The sequence below is a fragment of the Stegostoma tigrinum genome, chromosome 27 (genome assembly GCF_030684315.1).
Source record: "Stegostoma tigrinum isolate sSteTig4 chromosome 27, sSteTig4.hap1, whole genome shotgun sequence".
Classification (NCBI taxonomy): domain Eukaryota; kingdom Metazoa; phylum Chordata; class Chondrichthyes; order Orectolobiformes; family Stegostomatidae; genus Stegostoma; species Stegostoma tigrinum.
The window spans coordinates 9,088,829-9,110,476 of NC_081380.1; the positions used below are offsets into that span (position 1 = coordinate 9,088,829).

Below are 21,648 nucleotides of genomic sequence, written 5' to 3' on the forward strand. Positions count from 1 at the left end.
ACCATGGGAAGCCAGGGAATTAGACTTGTTAGCGAAACATCAGTGGTGGGGAATCTGTTGGATCCTATAATCGAGGATAGGGTAACTTAGTACCTCGCAAAATTTCAGTTAATCAAAGAGCTTCATCATGGATTCATTAGGTAGGTCGTGCTTGACAAACCTTTGACTCCTTGAAGAGGTGACAATAATGGTAGATAGAGGTAAGGTGATGGATTTTATTTATATGGACTTCCAGAAGACTTTTGATGAAGTCCCCCCACAATAGGCTGTAGGCTAATATGGGAGGGAGTCCTCAATTATTCACAATATTCATTAACGACTTGTAATGGCACAAGTCAAATATCCAAATTTGCTGATGGCGCAAAATTGGGCAGCATTGTAGATAGTGATGACAGCCTAAAATTACAACGGGATATTGATAGGTTAGGTGAATGATAGAAGCAGCAGCAGATTGGTCTTAATCAAATGTGAGGTTATCCCTTTCAGACTGAAAAAGGATCGATCAGGGTATTTTTTTTTAGAACGCACAATTAAATACAGTGGATGTCCAATGAGATTTGACGGTTCAGGTGCATAGCTGTTTAAAATGTGGCAGACAGTTACAGAACATAGTTATGAAGGCGAATGGAATGCTGGCAATATCTGAAGGGCTGGAATGTAGGAGTACAGATGGTATGCTGCAGTTACATAAAACCACAGTTAGATTGCACTTCGAGTATTGAGAGCAGATCTGGGCATCACGCCTCAGGAAGGATGTTTTGGCCGTGGAGGAGGTTCAACGGCTGATGTTATGTGGACTTTGAGGGGGGTAAGTTATGAGGCAAGATTAGACAAATTAGGCCTTTATTCTTTTAGAATTTAGAAGGTAAAGCATGAATTCATATGAATCAGCTTTATTGGCACATGTACTCATGGAGACAGTGAAAGGTTTACAAGTCACTGCTTACGACACCATCTTAGGCACAAATTCGTAGGGGGGGAATCAAATTAGAAAAAATAATGAAATTAAAAAGTCACGTATTACAGACCTTCAAAAGTGCAAAATCATTGTAGTAAGTTAGAAAATAGAGAAATGAAAAGTTCAGAATAGCAGTCCTTCCACAACAATACAATTTTAAAAAGGAGAGAGAATTTAAGACAAAGTCCACATAGTCCATTTCATGGCTCTGGGCTTCAGGACTTGACCCCTTGAGGTCTTCAGAGTATTAACTCAGGCCGACAGGCGAGATAAAAAATAAACCATTTCCATTGGTTTGATGATTCTGGAAACAGGGGCTGTAGTCTAAGAATTAGGGTCAGGCCGTTCAGGAAATGTTAGAAAGCACTTTGATACATGGAGTAATGGAGGTCTGGAACTCTCTCTTCCTCAAATGACGGTCGGTGGTAATTCAATTGTTAAATTTAAAAATGTGAAGCAAACAATTTTATTAAGCAAGGGAAATGGATCCATGGCAAACATTATGGAGTTGGCCATGGATCAGCCATGATCTTAATGAATAGTGGAGCAAGCTCAAGGAGTTGATCGACCTACTTATTTTCCTATATTCCTATTGAAGGCATTCAGTAGAATAATGACACAACTGTTGGTGCTGCTTTTCCTTAAATATTTGTCTGCTCTGTCAAGGCTGTTGCAAGTCCAGGAACATTCCTGGGACTGCTATGATTATAGAGTTTCAACGCTTTTACAGAAATGATTTCAATAATTAAGACAAAATTCTGGATGCACGAATTGGAAGAAAAGCAAAATTATTCTTTGCTATCGGCCAAACATTCATCCTCATCCAGCATCTTTGAAATGCAGATAATGTAGTTTTTGATGTCACTGCATTTTTAGGACCATACGATGTACACACTGGCTACCAAATTTTCTTTCACAGTAATTACAGTAATTAACAGTAATTACACTTCAAAACCTTCAATTGGCTGTGAAGCAATTGAGACATCTTGAAGTTTTGAAAGGTGCTGTATTAATGAATGTTTTGTTATGATACACTGGTGAGAGTATGAACAAAGTAATATTTTGCAAATCCATTTGATCAAAGAGGAGTTTCTGAAGGGATACATTAATTTTTTTTATTGTTTTAATTGCCCCATCTAAAGGAATACAAAACAAAACATTGACTGTTTAGTGCCAAGGTTGAGAATTTTACAGTATGAATCCTTTGAATCCTGTAGCCCAAAGACCTTCAGTACTCAGTCATTACATACGTTCAAAGTTGAATTTAATAGATTGTTTTAGTGCTCAAAAATGAAAAGATATTATTTTTTAAAGTGAGATTGGAGAGTTAATGTTGAACACAAACTGCGAAACTGCTGTTTGGAGGACCAGGCTTGATGGTCTATTCCCCTACTTTTTTTAATGTGACTGCAGAATTATTTTTGGATTTTTAACATTTCTCAACAGAAATGTTGTACTGTACTATGAAGTAATTGCTTTCATGTGTCCTTCATCAACTGCAGTTGTTTGCAGTTGGAGGCCAATTTGAGAGACTTGCTACTGAATGGTCTTCAATTAATCACATCCTGCTGGGAGATTGGATTCCACCTGCCTCTTGCCCCATTTGCTGTTAGGTGTACTGATCACAGGGAGGGTTTATCTTGAAATGATTTAACTCAGTTACATAGTATTCTGTATTTTAGTGTCTGACATAAGTTTCATGGAATGTTGGGACATGCCAGAGCTCATGTAACTTGGTACAGTTTGACTAGGACAATGCGGTAGATACAATAGATGGGGTAGGATTCTGTGTTACTGTGCACATAGGGAAATTGGGGCCAGTATTCTGCTTTCCAGTTAACAAGGTGTAGAGCTGGATGAACACAGCAGGCCAAGCAGCATCGTAGGAGCAGGAAGGCAGACATTTCGGGCCTAGACCCTTCATCAGAAATGGGGGAGGGGAAGGGGCTTCTGAAATACAAGGCAGAGGGGGAGGCGGATCGAAGCTGAATAGAGGAGAAGATAGATGGAGAGGAGACAGACAAGTCAAAGAGGCAGGGTTGGAACCAGTAAAGGTGAGTGTAGGTGAGGAGGTAGGGAGGGGATAGGTCAGTCCAGGAAGGACAGACAGGTCAAGAGGGTGGGATGAGGTTAGTAGGTAGGAAATGGGGATGCTGCTTGAGGTGGGAGGAGGGGATAGGTGAGAGAAAGAACAGGTTAGGGAGGCGGGGACGAGCTGGGCTGGTTTTGGGATGTGGTAGGGGAAGGAGAGCTTTTGAAGCTTGTGAAGTCCACTTGATACCATTGGGCTGCAGGGTTCCCAAGCGGAATATGAGTTGCTGTTCCTGCAACCTTCGGTAGCATCATTGTGGCACTGCAGGAGGCCCAGGATGGACATGTCATTTCAGGAATGGGAGGGGGAGTTGAAGTGGTTCGCGACTGGGAGGTGCAGTTGATTATTGCAAACTGAGCGTAGGTATTCTGCAATGCAGTCCCCAAGCCTCCGCTTGGTTTCCCCGATGTAGAGGAGGCCACAACGGGTACTGCAGATGCAGTATACCACATTAGTAGATGTGCAGGTGAACATCTGCTTGATGTGGAAAGTCTTCTTGGGCCTGGGATGGGGCTGAAGGAGGAGACGTGGGGGCAGGTATAGTAGCACTTCCTGCGGTTGCAGGAAAAAGTGCTGGGTGTGGTGGGGCTGGAGGGGAGGGCGAAGCAGTCAAGGAGAGTGTTGTCCCACCGGAAAGCAGACAAGGGTGGGGAGGGAAAAATGTCTTTGGTGGGGTCAGATTGCCAATGGCGGAAGTGTCGGAGGAAGATGCGTTGGATCCGGAGGTTGGTGTGGTGGTACATGAGGACCAGGGGAATTTTTTTGGTTGTTATTGCAGGGACGGGGTGTGAGGGAAATGCGGGAGACGTGGTTGAGGGCATTCTCAATCACCTATGGTGGGGAAGTTACAGTCCTTGAAAAAGGAGGACATCTGAGATGAATGGGAGTGGAACGCCTCATCCTGGGAGCAGATGTGGCGGAGGTGAAGGAATTGGGAATAGGGGATGGCATTTTTGCAGGAAGTGGGTGGAAGGAGGTATATTCTAGGTAGCTGTGGGAGTCAGTGGGCTTGAAATAGATATCGGTTTCTAGGTGGTTGCCCGAGATGGAGAGAGAGGCGCCCCGGAAGGGGTGAGAAGTATTAGAGATGGTCCAGGTGAACTTGAGGTTGGGGTGGAAGGTGTTGAAGTGGATGAGCTGTTCGAGCTCCTCGTGGGAGCACGAGTTGGTGCCGATACAGTCAATGTAACAGAGGAAGAGGTGGGGTTTAGGACCATTATAGGTATGGAAGAGGGATCGTTTCATGTAACCTAGCCCTAAACACCACCTCTTCCTCCGTTACATTGATGACTGTATTGGCATCGGCTCGTGGATCACTGTGGATTTCAAAAGCTTCACAATCTCCCTCCCCCTACTCCATCCCAAAACCAGCCCAGCTTGTCTCTGCCTCCCTAACCTGTTCTTCCTCTCACCTATCCCCTCCTCCCACCTCAAACTGCACCCCCACTTCCTACCTACTAACTTCATCCCGCCCCCTTGACTTGTCCATCCTCCCTGGACTGACCTATCTCCTCCCCACCTACTCTCACCTTTTCTGGCTCCATCCCCACCTCTTTTTGACTTGTCTGTCTCCTCTCCACCTATCTTCTCCTCTATTCATCTTCGATACGCCTCCCCCTCTCTCTTTATTTATTTCTGAAGCCCCTTCCCCTTCACCATTTCTGATGAAAGGTCTGGGCCCGAAATGTCAGCTTTCCTGCTCCTGTGATGCTGCTTGGCCTGCTGTATTCATCCAGCTCTACATCTTGTCATCTCAGATTCTGCAGCATGTGCAGTTCCTATTATTTCTGCTTTCCAGTTGTCAGTTTTCAGTTGTCATCTTTGATAAGTGTCATCCTCCAATTGTTATTGTTGGGAAGATGTAGAAGCGTTCTGTAGTGGGTAGGAAACCCTGCTGTTGACTTGTTTTGATCATGTTCGGTAGCAGTTCAGAACAAGTACCACAAAAGCAAATTCATTGGCCCCTTGCTCTGAAAGGTACGTGTACAGCCCCAGTGCTCCCACTTAAAACTATTTTAATCTTTCTCAAAGCTGTCAGATTTCCCCCTCCTGTCTTCCGCTCAACTGAGTGAATCGATTTAAATAGTGTTGGTTTTGACCTCCCTTCTGTGTCCTTTTCCTGGAATGAGACCAGAACTCTCTTTAAATGTACAAAACTTTCAGCTACCTTTTTTTGACAACTGTTTCCTTGTTTCACTTCCTTTGAATCTCGACTGGATAACAGTTACTAGGACATTGCGAACAGCAGTACAAACAGCTATTGCCAAAGGAAAATGTTATAGAACAGAATAACTACTCATCAAGTTATGTTGAAAGCTTTAACCCAAACCGCAACCTTTGAGCAATTCATCAGATTATTTTTCGTATCTACAAATCATTAGCTATTCAGTAATGACTGGGACTTTTGGGAGTGGGTATCAGCATCTGTCGGATAATGACTGGGTAGAGGGTATCATTGACTGTAATATCATCCAGAGGTAAAAGTTAAGTCACTGGTTAAACTTCAGTTTGTAATCTGATTAGGTACAAAAGTAAATTAAAGATTATTTTGCGCTCAAGCTAGAGGTTTCAACTTTTCAGTTTTCAAACTATTAAATTTACATGCCTGTGTTTGATAATTAATTGGCTACTTAACTGCTAATGGGCCAACTAACCCTTATGCCAACTGGTACACTTGCATGTTTAATGCAACACAACTTCACCTAGTTCCGTACTGACTAACAAATAAATTCTCTTTTTCTCCTCCTTCTATTGCTCGTTTAAATTTCCTTGTCTGCATTTGCTTTATCCATACTCGTCATCTTGAAAACTGGCTGAAAGCAGGTAATTTATGATCTGTCTTTATCTCCGTAGTCATCTCTAGCTGCTGCATCCCTTTGAAACTCTCTTACACGTCCTGTGACTCAAATACAATCAAATTCAGAATGAAACCAGAAACTATCTCAAAGCAGAGCACAGGTGATGCTAGACATCTGGAACTGAAATAGAGGTGGGCAGAGTCAGCATGTGAAGCAACATCTGTGGAGAAATCTGTGTCCATCAGTTAATGGTTCTAGCAAAAGACAATTTCCTCCAAACCCTTAGACTCAGAATGTTGGTTTGCTATTGTCAGTTTTCCCCTATAGTTGCTGCATGCCTCTTTTCTGAGATTTGCTTTCATTCTTGCCTCGGTGCAAGCATGTTTCGGACTTCAGTGATCTGTTTCTGCCACACTGCCATCCTGCCTAGTTGGCCTGTAGAAGATACCTGATTATAAGGATAAGAGCCTCATGTGGTCAACAGTGGAGTGGGTACAAGTGTTCATATTTGGACATGTTCTGCAATCAGCTCGTGATTCGAGGTCTCGCTTGCTCGCTCTCTGTTTGCTTGCTCACTCGTGCTTTTTTTTTTGCTCACTTGCACATTCTCTTTCTTGGGTTCCCCCTGACCCCCCACCTCGCTCTCAGTCACGCGCTCCCCCTCCCTGCCTCACGCTCTCCAACCCCATCTCTATTGGCTGGCTCAATGGGAAAAAAGGCAAGTAATGCATATATAAAAGCCATTTGTTTTTTTTTTCTTGGACAGTGAACAGCAAATGGGCTAGATATGTGTTAAACCATGTAAGATGAGTACAGTTTCAAAAGCAAGTGCATTGTGAATTGTATGTACAATGTTGTCTTAATGGAGCAGTAAGGGAGAAATCAAAACAAATCACTGCCATGCATGTGTCTTCAGGGCCGTTTTTCCCAAAGACAGTCTTTTGATTTGTCTTTTCAAGTGGTGCCTTTTTCAGGAGAGTTCTGCGTAGCAACAACTTCTTGACTGGTTCCTTGGCAGTTAGCTATAGCCTTGTATGTGTACAATACAGCATCCTTCTCTCTCTCTCCCTCCCTCTCTCGTTGTCTCCCCTTTGTGTGTAAAATGAAAGGAAGTTTTCAGTAATTTGGTACTCTCCCTCACTCTTCCTCTTTAAGCTGATCTCTGCAAATTCCCTGTTGAAATCAGAAAGGGAAAACCACATTCAAAGGCCCTGAAAGAGTGAAATGTCAGGCCAAGAAATAAACAACTAAGAATCTGTGCACCCACCACTATGTGTCAATAGCAAAGTGTCTGTAGGTGTGAATGGGCAATTTTAGAAGGGGGAAAATTTAAGTTATACAATTATTAATGAGCAATTCTACTTGTCTCCTTTTTGCTATTGGCTGAAAACAGTTTGATTATTATAATTCTTTGCCAGTGGGAGAATATCTGATGTGCAGTTTTAAGATCACAAGGGGTTGTGGTAATTTATTAGCTTAGAGGATTGGCTAACCAACAGAAAGCAGAGAGTGGCAGGATGTAACTTGTCTGGTATCACAAGGTTTGGTCCAAGGGGCCCAAACTATTTGAAAACTATATTTAATGACTTGAATGCAGGGATTGAAAGTACTATAGCCAATACTGTCATTTGCAAGTAACACTAAAATATATCAGAAAGTAAATTGCAATGAAAAGATAAAAGTTTACAAATGGATATGGATGGGTTTGGTGAATGTGCCAAAATATGGCAGATGAAGTCTAATGAAAATAAGTGCGAGGTTATCTACTTCGGTTGGAGGAATAAAGGCAATTTATTATCTAAACTGAGAGAAACTGCTGAGTGCTTTGGTGCAGAGGGATCTGGTGTCCTTTTGCATGAATCACAGAAAACTCATTTGAGGGTCATAAAGCAGCTGGATGGAATCTTGGCATTTCATGCTAAAGGAATATAGTACAAAATTAGGTAAGCATCACTGCAACTGTACAAGGTATTATGAGACTACACCTGGAGTGTTGCATACAATTTTGGTTCCCCTACTTGAGGAGGGATGTGACTCCAATGGAGTTCAGAGGAAGTTCACTAGATTAAATCCCTCATCTCTGAAGTCAATCTTATGAAGAGTGAGTGAGCAGTTTAGACCGATACTCTGTCGTTTAGAAGAATGAGAGGAGATCTATTTGAGGTATGTGGAGAGCCTGTGTTTCCTTGTGGGGTAAGCTAGAATGAGAGGCCATAATTTAGGGATTAAGGAGCAACTGATTTAAAACAGATGAGAAATTGCTTCTCTCAAATGGTCATTAAAACTGTGGCATTCACTACCCCAGAGCGTAGCTCATACTAGGATATTGAGTAAATTTAGGGACGAGATAGATTATTTTCATTAGTAATAGTTCGAAGGATTATGGGGAGCAGGCAGAAAGTCGACTCCGAGGCTGAGATGAGATCATCCATAGTCATATTAAGTAGCAGAGCAAGCTTGATAGGCTGAATTTCCTACTTCTGCTCAAAGTTCTTTTCTTATGTATATCCTTTTAACCTGAATTAGTCAGTTTGGTAAAATTGGGAAATTTGCTTTTATCAAATTTTCTCATTTTTGAAGACTTTGGGAGTGGTAGGATTTGATTTGTACAACACTTTTCCCATTGAGTCATAACGCATCAACTGTCATTTGGTATTTGTTCATTTGGCCAGTTAACAATACCAGTTGGGGGGGTGAGAGGAGGCAGCAGGGGGGGTGTAGAATTTTATAATAAATCAAGATTACGATAATGCAATTAAAGTCTTTTCGCAAAAAGAAAAAACAGTACAGCAAATATTATAAATCTGAAATGAAAACAAAATGATCAAATGCGCTAAGTCTGGAGTGATGGACAAAGGGAGTGTTTCAGGTCTCTGATCTTTTCCAGTGGACAGGATTTCCACATTGTCTGTAGACTTAATAAAAGTGAAGATGGGAGTAGCAGCTGCCCCACACACTTCCTTTAATTGTTTGAACGTGTGCATCACTAACCACAGTAAATGCTTTGTTATCTGGCATGATGAAGGAATGGGTGGTGCCAGTTATTCTAAAATACCGCTCAACAGGGAGTTGCATTAATGTGGACTCGAGACCAGTTTCTGCTCTGTCTTTGATTCATTAAGGGGAGTGTGAAAGCAATTGGGGAAGTGAATGCCTCAGCACAGCCAGGCATCACCATAAAACCATTCGAACTGAAGACCAGGCTGGAATCACCTCCCCTGGGCCTGCTTTTTTAAAAAAAAGATTGCATTCAGTTTTACTGACAGTTGCTTGAGCAGTGTCTTTTTTTCAGGCACAATAACCAAAAATAACGCAATAACTTAATTTCAGCATAAATCCTAAGTTTTTAAAGAATGCATATCTCAACAATGGAAGTTGCAGGATCTTTTATTAAATTTTAAAAAGTTGTTAGAAATTCTGGTTTATTTGATAGAGTGCCGGTAAACAGTGTGCGGTGCTTCATATATCATTCAGCCAAGGTTGAATGCAATTTTCCTTTTTACAGTGTTTCACTTAACTATGATTCTCACATTGACCAAAAGTACTAGCCCTTACTTCAAATATGAAGGTATCAGACTGAAATATTTATCTCTATCTCCCTAGTCTGGTCTTTTATTTTTGTTCAGTTGACAACAGCAGTCCCCAATACTGTGGCTGATGTTTGTGTTATCCTTTTTGAGGTTTCACAGTCAAGCAGAATTCTGTCCTCACTGGATACCAATAATCCATTCTACATCCAAACTGGATGAAGTATACCGTGATACACTTCTGCAACAGAACGTTTGTCATTTTTTCTAGTTTGCCACAAAGTGCCATTTTCTCGAAGTGTGAATACTGGATAGGATTAACCTATGTATAGTATAGCATGAAGATTAAACAATCTATCAATTTGCTGTGCCTTCAATTGCTGTGAAAATCTATTGAAAAGGTTACCTGGGTGAGAGGCTGGAAATATTGCACTGTGCCAAAATTAGGCCTTTGAACTAGGAGGGAGGCAGATCAAGAGGCCAAATGTAGGATGTAAATGTAACCTGTAAGCTGACAGTGGTTGTAACTTTCTAAAAAGGTAGAAATGATAAATTTCATGCCCCTGATGTATGTGAAATATCAGACCAAACAATAATAGTCCACAAGTCCCAGAAAATCAGTTTCCTTCTCCCTCGACTACCTTCGTGGCCACTTTGGTAACTACTGCAAGCTTAAGAACCTTTTTTGAAAATCTGTTCTATCCCCACCAGCTGCTGCAGAAAAAAGATATTGTTTAGAGAAGAACTCTGTTTTAAAACGTATCTGTTGGAACACGCTTTCGCCATTTATACAGATGATTTGGATGTGAACGTAGAAGGTATGATTAGTAAGTTGCACATGACGGGTGCAGTGGTCAGCGAAGAAGGTTACCTCTGAGTGCAACAGGATCTTGATCAGATGGGCCAATGGACCCGGGGTGGCAGATGGAGTTTAATTTAGATAAATGCGAGATGCTGCATTTTGGAAAGGCAAATCAGGGCAGGACTTATACGTGTAATAGTAAGGTACTGGGGGGTGTTGCTAAACAAAGATACTTTGGAGAGCATGCTTGTAGTGCCTTGAACATGGAGTCGCAGGTAGATAGAATAGTGAAGGTGGTGTTTGGTATGTTTGCCTCTATTGGTTGACGCATTGTGTATAGGAGTTAGGTCATGAGGCTGTACAAGACATTGGTTCAGCCACTTTTAGAGTATTTTGCAATTCTGGTCTCCCTCCTGTAGGAAGGATGTTGGTGAAACTAGAAAGGGTTTGGAAAAGATTTACGAGGATGTTGCCAGGGTTGGAGGGTTTGCTATAGAGAGAGGCTGAATAGACCTGGGGTAGTTTTCCCTGGAGTGTCAGAATCTGATGGGTGACCTTATACAGATTTATAAAATCATGACGTGCATGGATCAAATGAATAGACAAGGTCTTTTCCCTAGGGCGGAATTCCAAAACTAGATGGTATAGGGGCAGCTTTTTCATGCAGAGGGTAATGTACATATGGAATTAACTGCCAGAGAATGTGGTGGAGGCGGGTGCAATTACAACATTTTAAAAGGCAAGGGGATGGGTATATGAATATGAAGGGTTAATAGGATATGGGCCAAATGCTGGCAAAGGGGACTAGACATATAGGATATCTGGGTGGCATGAATGAGTTGGACCGAAGGGTCTGTTTCCATGCTGACTCTATGAAGTTCCTTTTACTTAATAATCTGTCAATCTGTAAATGACTAAAACAAATCCCTGCAGCAACAACTAATCTTTCTGCATGATATCATGCTTGGCAGCCTAGTCAAGCTATTTGTACCATTACTTCTTTTAATAATGCCAGCAAATTTTTAACATTCCTGGCAGCTTGTCAAGATTTTAAGTCTTGAAGGGGTTTGATAATCTTGCAGCATTAAACGTTGAAAATATATTGGTCTGTTGCTTTTCAGGTCGGAGTTTGAAGCTGTCTGGTTTTTCTTTAGTCATATTCACAATTCTCCTGTTTCTGTAGCAGTTCAGTTGGGACTGGATCAGCCTTGCTAATTCACCATTCCTCTTGTGTAAGTCTAGTTGGCAAATGTCATAGGATATTTGATCTCAGGGGACATGTTAGGAGCTTTAGAGGTAGGGTGGCTATGAATCTGAGGCTGGATCTGAAGACACTGTTATTCAGGTAGCAGTAAGTGATAGGTGACCAGGACTTTGCTACCTGTATTCCAGCTATCACAGATACTTGGGTGAACTTTTACAGAGCTTGTACAGTGAGAACCCAGTCAGGAGAGCATTGGAATAATGGAATCTAGTTGCGAGAAAAGGTATGGATGAGGAGTTCATCAATGAATGAATGAAGTTTGCTCAGACCATAGAGTGTAAAATAGAACAGAAGTATCCTATTTGGCCCATTGAGCATTCACTGAGATCATTGCTGATATTCTTCCAATTTCCTGCCTTTTTCTCCGACTTATTGATTTACTTTCTGATTAAAAATCTGGCTATCTCAGCCTTGAGTACTTTTTATCCAACTCGACAGTTCTTTGTGGTAAAGAATTCTACACATTCTGTACTTCTCAGAGGAGAAATTCCTTGTCACTTTCATAAATGGGCAAGTCATTGCTCTGAAACAGTGCACTGTGCTCCTAGATTTGCCCACAAGGGGAAATAATCTTGCCATATCTACCATGTCAAGCCCCCTTAAGTCTGTTACAATAGGGTTTCCTCATGCTGCTATGCAGGTGGGAATAGGGGTTATTAATAGAAGCATACGGAATCAGAAGCTTGGTGCCTGGGTTAAGTCTAGTGCTGCTATTGTGAACTGTCTTGTTTAGCTAAAGGTGGTATCTATGGACAAAATGTATGCCATTTGTGAGACTGAATTTTGGACAAACAGCATTTCAGTCAGTGGAGGGGTTGAAAAATGTTGAGATGGTCTACAGTCTTTATCAGCATACCTGCTGGCACTATTTTTATGTAAAAATCTTCACATAGCTGACTAACTTATGACATTGCATATTTTGACCATTGTTTCACCTTGTCAGATTATTTAAATATCCAATTTTAGTTATGTTGAGTCAATCTGTTTAGACATATCATGACACATCTCTGAAGTACATGAGATCTGAATCTAGATCTTCTAGCCCATATTACCACTGCGCCACAAGAGCCCTTAAATGTCCAATTTTATACTTTTTTGGTTTCCTTACTCTGGGGCATTCAATAATCGGAGATGGTTGATTTCCAGTATGGTTAAAAGGAAAATATTCATTTGGAACTAATCAGTGACATTTACCTAGCGTTTTTGAGGTGGGAAAGAAAGAACTGAAAGCATTAAAATAACCTATCGTAGCTTGCCTTTGTAGATTCTGCTTTCCGTAACATTTTGTTGGCAACTCAACACAAGTGCTTATTAGCAAGTAGAATTAACTCTTTAATTTATTAAAATCAGTAAATCAGTTATTTTGATCATGTGTCTGATGGACATTTGTCTTTAGCTCCAGCCTTGTGAGGCATTTGCTCAGATATAATCTGTGGAGCTGTGTCTGAGCAGGTCCGCCAGTGTGTCACATCTGTGTTGGTGAGAAAAGTCTATCAGGGCTTGTAAAAGTCTGGTTACATGTCAATTAAACAGTCGCACTTTTTTTATTAATTCCTAATTTATTTTTATCCTTTTGACACCTAATTGTGATGTCTGGTGTGCCAGCTACTCCTAAACTACTACTTGTGTTATTTGAACCTAAATACCTAAGGTTGTGTTACTGCTGCATGGTGCCGAGTGTGATAAATGGCTATTTATAGATTCTTGTGTTTCTCAGACATCTGATATGAATCTTTCAGGGGACACAATCCATCCTAGTATAGGTATAATCACAGTATTATTGGGAAAGGTGTACTGGATGTTTGACCCAACAGAAGTGAGTAATATTGATTTATTGTTCCCAGTCAAAATGATGTGTGACTTGGAGGGAAACTTGCATTCGGCGGCACTCCCAGGAACTTGCTGCTCTTGACCTTCTAGATGGTAGAGGTTGCGGTTTAAAGAGCTTTGGTGAATTACTGCAATACATCCTGTAGAGTACATACTGCTGCCGCTCTGCTCTGGAGGTGGAGTTATGATCGTTTAAGGTGATGGATGAGTGTTGTTAGAGCTGCACTCTTCCAGGCAAGTGGAGAGTATTCCATCACAATCCTGACTTGAGCCTTTAGTTGATGGATAGGCATTGGGAAGTATGATGCTTCCCATGATTTATACGACTGGTCCCATGCACATGAACATACAAATTCCAAATAGGAGTAGACCACATTTCCTCAAATGGTTCCATTATTCAGTAAAACATGGCCACAGCTCCACATTTTGACCTATCCATGACAAGTTTGCATTCTAGACTAATCAAATGTACTTTAAAAATATTCAGTGAGCCTGCCTCCTCCACTCTTTGGGGAAGAGGGTTCCAAATATGAACAAACTTCTGAGAGAGAAGATTCCTCGTCTGTCTTGAATGGGCGTATCCTTATTTTTAATTATACCCAGTAGTTCTAGTCCGTATCACAAGATGCAACATTTTTTGAGCATTCACCCTGTCACATCACCTTACCTCAGGATCTTGTATGATTTAATAAGGTCAACTCTTATTTTTCTAATCTTCAGTGCATACAGGCCCAGTCCATCCAATTTTTCTGTTAGATAATACCCTATCAAAGGACTTAATTGATTGTACTTCTTTGATGTGCTTCTGATGCACTTACTTACATTCTTAAAGAGATCAAAACAATTCACAGTATCTCTGATGTAGTCTGAGCAATGCCCTGCCTAGTTTTAGCAAAGTATAACGTTCTTTTGACACAATTGCATTCCATTTGTCTCTTAGTCACTTACTGTACCTGTACTTGAACTGTTTGTGATTCTTGCACCATAACATTCAAATCCCAATATACCTCAGAGTTCTATAACCCAGCCTATTTTACTAATCTACTGTTCTGCTATTCTTCCTGTCATGCCATCTGTCTAATTTTTACTCACTCAAGTCTGCAAGGTCTATAAATAGGTTGTGTTGTCTTCACAGTTTATTTTTCCGACCTGTCTTTTTGCTGTCAGCAAATTTAGTAACCACGTTGGTTATTTATGGCAAATTTGGTTTCTCTGTCCTATTTCTTGAGAAATTGCAAATACATAAGGCCATTCACTGATTCTTGTGTTACCCAGCTTGTCACCTCTTTCTAACCCAAAAATGACTCATTTACGCGGTCTTTCTCTTGTTCGTTAATGAATCCTCTGTCCATCCTAACAAGTTGCACCCTATGCCATGACCTCTTAATTTGTGTAATAATCTCTAATATTACATCTTATCACGTGCCTTCTCAAAATATTCCCTTTATCCACATTGTTGGTTAGGTCCTCATAGAATTTCTTTTTACAAAACCATGTTGATTCTGTTTGATCGCACTGATTTCTAGTCAGTGGTACTATGTGGGATGTTGCTAGTGGGGGATTCAGTGATAGGAGGTGCAGGGACATGTTGAATTTTCTCTTGTTAAATATTTTCATTGCCTGGCACAAGTGTACCTCAACACTTACCAACCCATACGTAACAATGCTTGGACAATACCAAGTTTAACTATGGACTCTTCAGTGTATCAGAAGTTGTTAAATGGTCAGCCCCATTTTCAATCAGCAACAAACATTCCCCGTCTGAACTAATTATGACGAGAAGATCATTCATGAAGCAGCCGAAGATAGTTAGGACACTAACCTAAGCAGTTCCTGCAGTGAATCCTAGAGTTGAGATGACTACATCCAATGATAACCATTTTCCTTTATGCTAAGTGTAATTCAGTACAGACTTTGTCCCCCAGTTTCATTAACTCCGATTTTGCTAAGGCACGTTCAGTTAAATGGGCCTTGATGCCAAGGGCAGTTGCTCTCACCTCACCTCTGGATTTACGTTCTCGTATCCATATTTGGACCAAAAATTAAATGGCTTTAGATTTCCGTCTGGCCATACCCAGGCTGTGTATCATCGGCAAGATTATTGCCGAGTAAGTACCGCTTGATAGCACTGTCAAGAGCGCCTTCATTACTTTGCTAATGATTGAGTTAAGGCAGTGATTTGTTGAGTTGGATTTGTCCTGCATTTCGTAATTAGGACATACTTGGGCAATTTTCCACATTATTGTATCTATGCTAGTACAGCATGGCTAGGGCTACACTAGTTCTGGAGTCTTCTGTGTTATTGCCAAACTGTTGTCAGGGACCCAAAGCCTTTGCGATATTGTTTCTTGATAACATGTTCAGTGAATTGAAATATGGAATTAGATCTGTGATGCCAGAAACCTCAGCGGTCAAAATAGATCATCCCCTGGGCACTTCTGGCTGAAGATGGTTACAAATGATTAATTATGATTTGATATATCATTGAATATGGAGATGTTTGAGAGCAGACTCTTCCAGTTAGGTGTGTAAATGTCCACCATCATTCATTACTGATTGTAGCAGGATTGTAAGATTTTAGATGTAATCGGCTGGTGTACGATTACTTGACCCAGACTATTGCATACTTCCTATGCTGTTTGGCACGCAAGTAATCCTGTATCACCGCCATGTTGATGCCTCATTTTTAGATATGCTGCTGGTATGCTGTCCTGCATTCTTCATTTGAGGCAGATTTGATGCCCTGTTTGACATTAATGGAGGAGTGGGGGATATGTTAAGCCATGTGATTGCAGATTGTAGTTGAATACAGTTCTTCTGGCTACTGGTAGATGTCAACTTTTAAGGTGTTACATTTAATTCAGGTCTGTGACATTTAGCACCAGAGTAATGCCACACAGCATGATGGAGGGTATTCTCAATGTGAAGGTGAAATTCCAAACCCTGTTGAGGACTGGTCCATCTGCAGCAAATAGATTGAGGGTGAGTACGTCTAGCCTGCTTGTTGGTTACCATGCCACCTGCCACAGACCCACTGTAGCAGCTGTGTGCTTTAGGACACAGTCTGCTCCATCAGTAGTCGTGCTACCAAGCTAATGTTAATGAAGTCGCTCATTCAGAATGTATTATGTGCCTTTGCTACAGTCCATTGTTCTTCTAGGTGGCATTGAATATGGAGAAACGTTGATTCATCAGCTGAGGTGGCAGGGAATGGTACATGATAATAGCAGGATGCTTCTTTGCCCATGTTTAACCTGATGCCATGACACCTAAAAGGCTCAAGTCAGAATGGAATTCCTCCTATCGTATACAACTGTTGGGTGGGTGCCTTCTGGGACAGCATATGAACAGGAATGGTGATGCCGCTATCTGAAGCATAAGACCGCTGACTATGATTGCCAAACCATTGCTTGGCTTGTATATGGGACAGCGCCATCAACTCTGGTACAAGGCCCCAAGAATTAGCAAGGAAAAGCAAATCAGGACAGGTCTTATACAACTAATGATAAGGGTCCTGGGGAGTGTTGCTGAACAAAGAGACTGTGGAGTGCAGATTCACAGTTCCTTGAAAGTGGAGTCCCAGGTACACAGGAAAGTAAAGAAGGCGTTCGGTATAAAAAACTGAAAGAACTGCAGATGCTGTAAATCTGAGAAAAAATCTAAGTTCTGAGAAAGGGTCACCACCGGACCCAAAGCGTTAACTCTGATTTTTTTTTTTCTTCACAGATGCTGCCAGACCTGCTGAGCTTTTCCAGCAACTTCTGTTTTTATAAGGCATTTGGTATGCTTGCCTTTATTGGTCAGTACATCGAATATAGGAATTTGGATGTCATGCCATGTGGCTACATAGCTCTTTGGTTCGGCTACTTTTGGAATACTGCATTCAGTGCTGTTCTCTGCTGTAGGAAGGATGTTGTAAAGCTTGAAAGTGTTCAGAAAAGATTTATAAGGATGTTGCAAGGGTTTGAGCTATCAGGAGAGGCTGAATAGGCTGGGGCTATTATCCCTGGAGTGTCAGACCCTGAGGGGTGACCTCTTGGAAGTTTATAAAATCTTGAGGGGCTTGGTGCATAGCTAAGGTCTTTTTCCTGGGTTGAGAGTCCAAAACTAGAGGGCTGAGGTTTAAGGTGAGGGGGAGAGATTTAAAAGGGACCAAAGGGGCAACTTTTTCATGCAGAGTGTGGTGCATGTATGGAGTGAGCTGCCAGAGGAAGTGGTGGAGGCTGGACCAATTACAGCATTTAAAAGGCATCTGGACGAGCATATGAATTGGAAGCGTTTAGAGGGATATGGGCCAAATGCTGGAAAATGAGACTGGATTTATTTGGGACACCTGGTCAGCACGGACAAGTTGGACCAAAGGGTCTGTTCCATGCTGTACAGCTCTATGACTCTATGACTACAAGTCCACAGGGCTGGATTTTCCCATGTGTCTGCTCCATGGAAAATCATGAGTGGCTGGAATCAGGCAGTCAGACCAAAGATTTTAGTTTTGCCTTGAGTCGTTAGCACTTTGGAAGCTGACATTGAAGTCTGCTGCTGCAAAAATCTTGAGTTCTCTCTCTGCCATTAGATACGTGCTTTCAATTTTTCCTTTCTCCTGGATGGCGGAGATTGCAAGTGAGAGAAATCTGTTTTGCTTAATTTGCCTTAGCCAAGGGGGTGTGTTTTGGTGAGAAACTGAGAAATTCCTGGAAAAGTTACACAAGTCTGGCAGCATCTGTGGAGGTAAATCAGAGTTAATGCTTTGGGTTGAGTGACTGTTCCTCAGTTTAATACAACTGAATGGCTTGCTGACCAGTACTGAGGGCATTCGAGAGTCAACATCATGGCTATGGAACAAGAGATGCAAATAGGCCATGTCAGGTAAGGGTGGAAGATTTCCTTCATTAAAGAGCATTAATGAACCATAAAGTTTACTCCAGTCATTTGGTAGCTACCATTACTGATACCAGCTTTTAATTCCAGATTTTTAAATTGAATTTAAATTCCACCAACTGGCATGATCTGTGCTCCCAGTGCATTGATCTGGGCTTCCGGATTGCTAGTCAAATGAAGTTACCATAACACAACTACCACCCCGATCTACTGAAGCGCTTATTTGGAAAATGCGGAGTTCACCTGATGAGTGTAATACTCAAACGGGAAGATGTTGATGGAAACAGAAATTGCTGGAGAAACTCAGGTCTGGTGGCATCTGTGGAGAGCAAGCAGAGTTAATGTTTTGAGTGTAGTGGCCTTTCTTCAGAACTGATGGTAGCTAGCAGAAAGCAGTATTTATGCTAAAGTGCAGAGGGAGGGGAGCAAAGAGTGAGAAGATAGGCAGAAATGGAGCCCAGCAAGAGAAGCAACAGTTGGGAAATGAAAGAGATGGATAACCATATGCTCAGGAGAAAGAGAAAAGCTAATCATGGGACCATAATTTGGTGAAAATGGATTGGCTGCACTAAAAGCAGCCCATGGCATAATAGGGCCTGGGGTGTGAGGTTGATAGGGCCCTTACCCGTGTCCGACACATTTTCTCTCACTTCTGCCCTCACCCCTTCTCTTCCCCCACCCATGGATAGAGTTGATCAGGCTCTAAAATTATTGAACTCTATATATAGACTCCTGAAAGCAGCGGCGTCTTTAAGAGGAAAATGAGTTGCTGCTCTTCCAGCTTGCACTGAGCCTTAATAATAGAATCCCTACAGTGTAGAAAAAGGCCATTTGGCCCATCAAGTTTACACCGAACCTCTGAATAATTGCAGCTGGCCCAAGGCAGAAGTGTTGGCCAGGGAATATAGTGGTGTGTTGAAGTCTTTTGAAGTGACACATAGAAGCCATTCTGTGTTTCAACTCCCCAGTATAGAGGAGGCTGTGTTGTGAGCAGTGAATATGGTAGATTGAGTGAAGTGTGGATAAATTGCTGCTTCACCTGAAAGGTATCCCTTGAGCCTTCGGTAATGAGGATAGAGGATGTAAATAGACAGGTGTTGCATCATCTGGGATTGCAGGGGAAGGTGCAGTGGGAATGTCGTGAGTGGATGAGGGATGGATCAGAGTGACTGGGAAGGAATGTTCCCTAAAAAATGCTGACAAGGGAGTGGAGTGAAATATGTGTCTGGAGAGGGCATTCTGCTGGAACTGGCAGAAATGGTGGCTTGTGAACCTTTTGGATGCAGATGCTGTTGGAGTGGAAAGTAAGGACTGGGAGACCCAGTTAATTTTGTGGGAGGGGAGAGAAAGGATGAGGGCAGAAATGTGGAAAATGGACTGGACATGACTAAGGGCCTTATCAATCAGGTAGAGGGAAATTCCTCAGTTGATGAAAATGGTGGATATTTGTAAGACTCACCTGCAGAAGATGATGACATCATCAGAACAGAGATTTTGATGGTGCTGGCTGGGCTTCTTGAAGGGACGGTTGGTCTCTGAGCTAGGGGGGTGGGCAAAATCACCCAAGGTTCCCAATCTTGATATTGTCCAATGATTTCTTTAGCAATTTTACACAAAGATCTTTGGCTGACCTTGTTCTAAATATACAATACACAAGTCAGACCAATGTCCTCCCTTCCATTGTACCATAATACTCAAAATACATTTGTCCTTATCATAGTGTGGCACTTACTCATCTTGAAGCAAGTTATTGAAGCCAGAGAATCCACACATTTCCATTTATAATCTATTTTTATGAAAAATAGCTACTAAAATTAGCTCTTCCTCCAGATTGTCTTATAGGGACCTTTTGAGCTGTTACTTTGCAATGCATCCTTTTATCTAACAATTCTTGTGCAGTCAGTGCTTCCTGATTAAACGTTCCTGAAAATAACTCTTCCGTAGACAGAACACTTCCTTTGCTGTCACTGTCAAGACAGTAATGCAGATGAATTGCATATGGGGTTTCTCTCTTTACCCTGATAACCCAGGGCAATATTGGATGTCACACATAAACCTGACCTGATACTATGATCTTTGGCATTAAGAAAGAGAGCAGGAAAAACATGTTTACGCTAAGTGTTGTGAAGCTGTGGATTGCCCAGAATTAGTGATTTAACCAGAAATTGTTGACCGTGCTTGCATTTGTATAGTGCCTATAACAAAAAATGTCCAGATGCTGTATAGGATAAATATCAAATATTAGCAGACCCATTATTCTGCTTGTGTTTAGTATAATATGTGGTTATTATTTATCTTGTTCAACCCCAATAACCTGCTCTGCATTTGTTTTGTTTTTGCCAGCATTCAAACGTTGCCAATACAGCTGAATGGTCCAAACAATGTATTCCCAGCATTTGCAGGTAATCAATTGACTTATTAATGATATGTGGATGATCAGTAAAATTGCCCCAGAAGCTCTAGATCCTTTTAAAATACAAAGTAAACCTGTGATTGATGTTTGCATCATGTAAGTAGTAATGTCTGCTCAATGTTAGGGTTGTCTGCAAGGATTTTTGAGTTATAGGGCAGTAGACTTTCAGTTTTCGTAACTTGTATCCAAAAAATAATGTGACACAGGAGGCAGAAACGTGATGTTCTACTTGAGTACATGTCAATATTCTGCCTAACAAGACACATGAGAATGACCCCTTCCCTATCACCCAGTTACTGCTGGACTAGCTGATCTCAACCTTCTCTGTGATAGAGCTAATATAGTTGCCTTCAGCAAATCAAGATTAGGAAATGTAAATGATAACAAGGATTACTTTTGAGCTCTTAATCCTTTTAAGTCAGTCACTGATGGCTGTGCTTCATTTCAACAAAGATGTCTTCTCACGATTGTGACTTCTGGCTATGGCTCTTCGTGTGACTGAACAGGCCAGTTCTCGAATAAATACGCTGATATTGAGCAAGTCATGATTGTATAATTGAGCCTGTCAACAAACATATGATGAATGCTCAATTGTATAAGGTACTGGTTGGCCTGTGTGATTTGTTATCACATTTTCTGTGGCTTAGTGAACCTTTGGAGGGGGGTCCAGAAAATTAATACTCTGTTTAATAGCATTGGGTTATGTACTAATATGGATTTCAAGAAATGAAAGCACAGGACCCTGTAACTCAGTGGTGGTCCATTTCTCTGATACCATAAGAGTTACACCTAGTGTGAATCTATACTGTCAAAAGTGAAGCAAGTATGAGGGTGGAGAGGGGAAAAGAGCATAATCAGATATGCCAGCAGTAAAAATCTAGGTGATCTCCAACTAGTTTCCATTTGACACCACAGGACAATACCATCCATTAGATTGCTCAGAGAAGGCTGTAGAGATGCAAAAAGAATGGGAAAAGAAGAATAGTGAGGCAATGGAGCCTGCTGTTTTGAAGGTGGGAGTGAATGCATTTTAAAGCATTATTGGAGGTGTCCTGCAATACATTTTGTCCCTACTAGACCTTATTT

The 21,648-nt window shown here is 41.4% G+C and overlaps 2 protein-coding genes across 4 annotated transcripts in view; one reads left to right on the plus strand and one right to left on the minus strand.

Annotated features, from left to right (window-relative positions):
* The window catches only part of lrwd1 (leucine-rich repeats and WD repeat domain containing 1), a 127,515-nt gene that overhangs the window by 95,150 nt on the left and 10,717 nt on the right, over nucleotides 1-21,648 (minus strand). The window lies entirely within an intron of this gene.
* dtx2 (deltex 2, E3 ubiquitin ligase) overlaps nucleotides 1-21,648 on the plus strand; it is a 74,184-nt gene that overhangs the window by 24,592 nt on the left and 27,944 nt on the right. For all 3 annotated transcript variants that reach the window (XM_048557168.2, XM_048557169.2, XM_048557170.2), the window contains exon 3: nucleotides 20,493-20,551. In XM_048557168.2, coding sequence (XP_048413125.1) covers nucleotides 20,493-20,551 — 59 coding nt within the window. The remainder of the gene's footprint in view (nucleotides 1-20,492; nucleotides 20,552-21,648) is intronic.